Here is a 6,817-nt window from a genome sequence, read left to right on the forward strand (position 1 = left end):
TCCGAATGTTACTTGATGGAGACATCTGATCCATACCATTTAATATAGTAACAAAGTTTGCTTCACTTGACAAGGAGCGGATGAGGTCAAGCACCATGTCATGTACACGACATTCATATACCTTGGCATATGGGTCAAATATGGGTTGGATCATATTTCTGTTTATGAGCTCATTGAAGTAACTCTCTCCGATTTCAAATAGGCTCTTGCCTTGGTTTTCACACTGGAAAAAAACTTCCGCAATCCACATCCATATCAAACAGTTTTTTTTAACTTCGTAATCTTCAGGAAACATATTGAAATATAATAAGCAAGTCCTCAGATTGGATGGCATATTATAATAGCTAAATGACAAAATCTTTCTCAAATTCTCCCCATCAAAATTGGCCTCAAGACCAGTACCAATGGAATGGTACACCTCATACCAATACCAATAGAATACTTCCATACCTTTTCGTTTTAAGGAAATCTCTGATTACGTCGATGAGCCACCTCTCATCCAATGTTTCTCCATTGATGTTCTTGCTAAGATCATACAACAATCCCTTGAACTAGCAGGAACCCCGCGCGTTGCCGCGGGCTAGAGTCCGATCGCATTGTGAATCGTCTATTACCTATCAACTGGTTGACAACAATTTTGTTAAAAATAACAGCATGCTGATGTCCAATGGATAGATATATAGAAGCAAGATTTATCACCATACAATGAAATGGAACAGATAAGCTGGCAACAGAAAAGTTATTTCTGAAACCTTTAACCATTGGAAATAGAGCAACATGAAAGCACATATATATGTAGAGTAGACTATGAAATTAAGCATAGTAACATGGAACCACATTTTTTGTCTACTCATTATACTTTCATTTAGCAGAAGATAGCATGGATCATTAAGTTTTAAATTTATAAAATTAGCAGCGATCAAATAATTTGGATTCAACAAAAGACATTAAGCTATCTGATTGATCAAGGGATGTCATGATATTAACATCAAGCCTTCTCTATGTCACCCAATTCTGAAGGGATAAATCAGGTGCATATTACATGTGTGCCGGGATCAATTTCCACACATGCAACGACTTCATTAATGGTCCAAAACACAGTGTTCATACAAAAGAGCGTAAACGAGTACAAGTATCATTATTACAAGCCTTTATCAAAGTCTAGCGGCAACATAAACGATAGCATCCAACGAAAGGTAAAGACGACAACGACATTGTAGCGGATCCACCTCACCACAGGAAGGTCGACGGCAGGAACACGAGCCTAACACCCAGGTAGATCTTCAGGAAACTCCTCCAATCTTGTGTATCCGAGCAGCCTTTATTTTGTGATTATAGCAAGGGTGAGTCCATGTCGAACTCAGCAAGTACATGCGGAAAATAAATGATATGCAAAGCTTAAAACCAAGGTAGGCTGACTCAAGCTTACTGTGGATTGGCTTTTTAGTTGGCAAATTTTGTTAGTACAACCTGATTACTAAGATGAGTGAAAGATCCCAACCATTAATTATCATGAAGAACATTATTATATCATCATCATATACCGAGGTAGCCACCTCCATCTGAAGAAAATCACCTGCTATTCAACTGTCCATATTCTAATCATGTGAGGGTCTGTGCCGCTCATAACCATGAGCACGGCTGATATACCAGGTTTAAAACTCTGCACAGATGTACATTTTTACCCTCAAGTCGTGATCCCCATATGCCCGAGGTGATCAGCCCCGAAACACTACCGAGGTGAGCAGGTAGGGTCTCACTACGAGACTGTTCACATGTTCTAATTAATAGAATGCAACCTGCAAGGTTTTGCCTAGGCGCCGAAAGCCGTCCCCGTAGCCACGGGACCCGGACATCCACAACTTAATATTCATTACCTAGGTTACTCTCTTACGCCTAGCCGCTCATAACCGTGAGCACAGCTGATATACTAGGTTTAAAACTCTGTAGAGATGTACATCTTTACCCTCAAGTCGTGATCCCCATATGCTCGAGGTGATCAACCCCGAAACACTACCGAGGTGAGCAGGTAGGGTCTCACTACGAGACTGTTCACATGTTCTAATTAATAGAATGCAACCCGCAAAGTTTTGCCTAGGCGCCGAAAGCCATCCCCGTAGCCACGGGACCCGAACATCCGCAACTTAATATTCATTACCTAGGTTACTCTCTTACGCCTACCCGGTAAGCTACACCCTACTAGTAGAGGTCCTGCTAATATGTCAAGCCAGAGCCATATGGCTTGAGGATGTACGGTAAGTCCCAGGTGGTTGCTCCACGAACCGATCCTTAGGGAGAGTAAACACGAGTACCCCTAAAACAGGAAAGGGCTCCAATACTCGTTCCCCTTTCACCTTAAACCAAGTTGCTATAAAAGCATCTTTTAAACATCATCATGTTGCAATAAGCCATTAGTCAAGATTACATTTATCATCATGTGTCATTGAGGGTGGAGCAGCTAAGCATAACTACACAACCCATTATAAAACCCTAGGGGTAACAAGGAAGGAAAAAGTAGGGCTACTCAGGTCCATAGGGTTTACATAATTGAGACACATGCAATGTAAGTAAAGGTGAATTAAATAGTGAATAGGTAATCAAGATGATCAAACGGTGCCCGCACTTGCCTTGATCAAGGTCAGGCTGCTCAAACTCCTCCGGGACTTGCTCCTCGTCTCCCACGAACGGATCGTCCTCTAAACGCATCAAGCATCACACACGGGAGCAAAACATGCAAGCAAACATGCATTTAATTAGAACAGGACACCATTACAATGAATCAGAAGTAAACAAGCTCATAAAAGTGTTCTACGCGTCGAGACCTGGATTTTTTTCATCCACATATCTGATGCTTGGGAAGATTGGGATGGATTTCAGCTGCATGCCTCAGCGCAGCCTCCAATTCCCTTACCTCTTCCTTGCTAGCGCCTCTAGAACGCAAATAAATTTTGACATCCTGGAGTGATGGCAGGTTTCCCAGACCCAACTCAGGACCATCACCATTGCAGGTGATTTGTCTAGCCGCCTGTACACAGAACTCAAAGTTAAGAATTTCCAGCCTTGGCATAGCTCCTTGCTGAAACACTATAGGCCCTATAGATCCTCCGAACTGGAACAATACAAGGCATGGGAATAATCCAGCACCAATGATGAATCCCCCAAGGGTTCCAAGATTTTTTGGATCCACCGACAGTTTTAGCAGACGGAGAGCTGGCAACCTCCCAAGGGTTTCGAGATTGACCTGCCCTAAATCCCTCACAGCAATGGATAGGTATACAAGGTCCAGTAGATAAGACTGATTCATCCTTGCTGGCAGTGTTGAGAACCAGCATGGCCATTCTATATCCAATCTACATAGATGTTGAGGGGCAACCCAGGCATCCAATCCACCAAAGTCCCATTGATTATCTCCAAAAGTCTTGATGTATAGATATTCGATATTTTGCAGCTTGGATAGGCACTCCACCAGCTTCCCACTCCAATCAATGAACAGCAAAATATGAAGCACTCTCAGTTTCATTAGCTGGCCCAACTCTTCTATAATGTCAATGGAGACGGTAATGTCTAAAGTTGACAGCACTTCAAGGTTTGTTAGGCTCCCAATCCCATTTGGCACTCTTGTAAACTCATCAATGTACAGGCACATCAAATTTTTGAGCTGAACAACAGTTGATGGCAAGCTAAACATATTGTTGCCCCTCACATCCAAAGTCTGTAGAAATTTTAGGTTTCCTATTTGTTGAGGAAGCTGAGCAATGTGTGTGGCACATAGTCCTAGGTACCTCAACTTCAATAAATCCTTAAGGTACACAAGGCTGTAACCTCGTGAAAGATCACAATCTTGTAAATTCAGGACTCGTAAAACTCGGAATCTCCAAAGGACTGGCATTACACAAAATGCTGATGGAAAGACAACAGCTGACCTTACATGTTGCAAGTTTGTAGTATGTAGAGGCATAGCGTTATCTTCTTTACCATATTGAAGAGACAACCTCCGAAATATCTTTGATGGAGATGTGTACCGCACACCATTTAATATAGTAACTAAATTTTCTTCACTTGACAAGAAGCAAATAAGATCGTGCACCATATGATGTACATGACAAGCATATATCAAGCCAGTGTACCTCTCATAGATAGGTTGGATCATACTTCTGTTCATGAGTTCATTGAAGTAACTGTCGCCAATTGCAAATAGACTCTTACCTTGGTTTTCACATTGAATAAAGCCTTCGGCTATCCACATCCATATCAAACGATCTTTTTCAATTTTATAATCTGCCGGAAACATGCTTAAATATAATAAGCAAGTTCTCAGATGGGAGGGCATTTCATAATAGCTAAGTGATAATATCTTTCTCATATTAACCACATCAGTACTATCGCTAAGACCAGTGCCAATAGAGTTGTACACATCATACCAATCAATCTCATTTCTTGCTTTAGATGCTAGAAGACTAGCTATTGTAACAATAGCCAAGGGAACACCACCACATTTCTGTAGTATTCTCTTGGATACTTCAGCCAGCTCCTTATTCAGACATTTTTCTATGTCTTCAATGCTGTCCTTGTTTTCGTTACCAAATATTCTTCTGTACAACAACTTTTGGGAGTTACTCAGGGAAAGGGGTTTCAACTTGTAAGCACCACCAACTTCTTCCGCAACACCAAAATTACGCGTTGTTGTGATAATTATGTATCCAATATCATTATCAGGCAAGGCACGTCTAATCGTTTGCCAGACTGAGATATCCCATATGTCATCAATAACAAGAAAATACCTACACACAGGGCAAGTTATTAGCAAAAACTAATAAAATTATGATGGGAAGTTCTATTGTTCATGAACCAAATTGTGCCGATTAAGCTAACTGGAACAATGCAAATGAACTCATGAGTTAGACAAGATTAACATGTCCATAGACAAAAGAAGTCAACTCAGAATCTTAACCAAAAACAAAAAAAAAAGACACCCAGGGAAAAAAAATTACTGTCATTGCTCATATTATTTCCACTGAACAATGATGTTTAAAACATAAGTGGCTGTATTTTTTTATTTAACTAGGACATGCATGCACATTTCTCATTAACCTTGTTTGGCCCTAGGACGTGCAAAACTTAACAGCGCCAAAACAATTCATATGCACACACTAATTGCAGGAATGCTTGTGCTTCCATACCTTTTATGTTGAAGGAATTCTCTGAGTTCATTGATGAGCTGCTGCTCGTAAACAAAAGTTTCATTGATGCTGTCATCGTATTTATTCCTATCAAGTTGATACAGGATGTCCTTGAATAGTTTATTCAAGTCAGGAGTTCGAGACACTGATACAAAAGCATAGCAATCGAATTGTGCACTAATCTTCTCATACACTGCATTAGCAATAGTTGTCTTTCCCATCCCACCAAATCCAACAATGGAGACTATCTTGCCTTGCTGTGAGGGCACTCCGTTCTCTCCCATCAAAATCTTGATTAACTCATCTCTAGTTTCATCAATGCCAACGAGGTCTTTAATCATTGTGTACTGAGAAAATAAACGTGGGTCCACAGTAGGTTTGGTAGGTTTATCAACACCAAGGTTAACATCGTACCTGGGACACCTCTCGTGCACCTCTGAGACACGGCTCCTGATGCGTCTGATCCGAGGAGCAGGACTACCAATTTCAAGGAAAATAATAGCCTTTCTCATTAACGACCTTCTATTAACGAACTTCGAGGTGCCACGCACCCTGAATTTGTCGATACTGTCCTCTATATCATAAGAGAGCTCCCTCACATCCCTGGCCCAGATCTTGTCCTGAATGTCAAGCCGGTCTGGCGGCGTGTTGGAGACCTTCTCGAGGGCACCCTTCATGCTCTCGAGCTCAGATTGGATAAACCTGATCTCCCCCTTCACGCCCTGCGGCAGATTGTACTCACCGACGAGCAGCTCGCCGAGCTTGGTGATGACGCTTGGCAGCGCCCCCGTCACAACCTCCATGGATCGATGTGTCCTGGACAAGCTAGCGTGAGCGACGAGGTCACTGTGTGAGTCTGCCGCTCACCTGCAGTAAAGTAGGCACGGGGAGTCACTGGATTGCGAACAAGAGAAACGTGCAACAGCCTGTGCATAACACGGCGACCCCAAAACACACGCTGAAGACTAACAACTAGTTCAATCGATGAGCGAGGGTACCATGTGAAGTTGACCGAGACCAATTTTAGGGACTCACCGCGCACCGGACGGTTGCGAATCGAGCCGCTGGTGAACGCTGGATCAAGCTGCGCTGCGCTCGTGTGGCGCTTGTTTTTGATTGTTGAAGCTCTCAGGCACCCAGCTCACTTCTCGGTGCTCACCACTGCCTTAGCTTGGAACTTGAAGTGGACGACGAAGAGTCCGACGGGACGAACGGCAAGCCAATACATGAGAGAGAGAGAGAGAGAGAGAGAGAGAGATGGAGTATAATGGCACTGGATCCCTGTACTTACTGTCCTCTCCGATGCGGCATACTGTAGCAGCCAACCATGAGGCGTCTGCACCTCACAATGGCCACACCCACGCGCTCAGTCTCGGACTCTCAGTGTCTGCAAGTCAAAGGTCTTCGAGCTGCCCAGAGCCCCTCCATCTATCTTCCTACTTTTTTTAAAAAAAAAAAAAAGGAATCTTCCTACTTGAAACATGATCATGCACGCCAAGCAAGCCGCAGTGCATCTACCTACATGGCGAGAAACAGATTTAAGTAGTAATTAATATTTAGTTTGCTTCAAACACTTCCGTTTGCTGCCACTACTTCATACGTATGGACGCATGGTGAGTTCATAACAGAGCAACGCA

General features: G+C 42.8%; 1 protein-coding gene across 2 annotated transcripts; it reads right to left on the reverse strand.

The window, feature by feature from the left end:
* Window positions 1-1,014: 1,014 nt before the first annotated feature.
* Window positions 1,015-6,581, reverse strand: LOC136484124 (disease resistance protein RGA5-like). Of its 2 annotated transcripts, XM_066481315.1 has the most exons (6): window positions 6,472-6,581; window positions 6,216-6,357; window positions 5,181-6,047; window positions 2,823-4,781; window positions 2,628-2,696; window positions 1,015-1,319 (listed from the first exon to the last, which is right to left on the reverse strand). In XM_066481315.1, exons 3-4 carry the CDS (start codon window positions 5,981-5,983, stop codon window positions 2,834-2,836), a joined length of 2,751 nt encoding a protein of 916 aa, XP_066337412.1. In that variant the 5' UTR covers window positions 5,984-6,047; window positions 6,216-6,357; window positions 6,472-6,581; the 3' UTR covers window positions 1,015-1,319; window positions 2,628-2,696; window positions 2,823-2,833. The 2 variants fall into 2 exon arrangements, with proteins under 2 accessions (XP_066337412.1, XP_066337411.1); XM_066481314.1 differs by lacking the exon at window positions 6,472-6,581 and having other exon boundaries at window positions 6,216-6,449.
* Window positions 6,582-6,817: the final 236 nt, after the last annotated feature.

The sequence above is a fragment of the Miscanthus floridulus genome, chromosome 9 (genome assembly GCF_019320115.1).
Source record: "Miscanthus floridulus cultivar M001 chromosome 9, ASM1932011v1, whole genome shotgun sequence".
In the NCBI taxonomy this organism is placed as follows: domain Eukaryota; kingdom Viridiplantae; phylum Streptophyta; class Magnoliopsida; order Poales; family Poaceae; genus Miscanthus; species Miscanthus floridulus.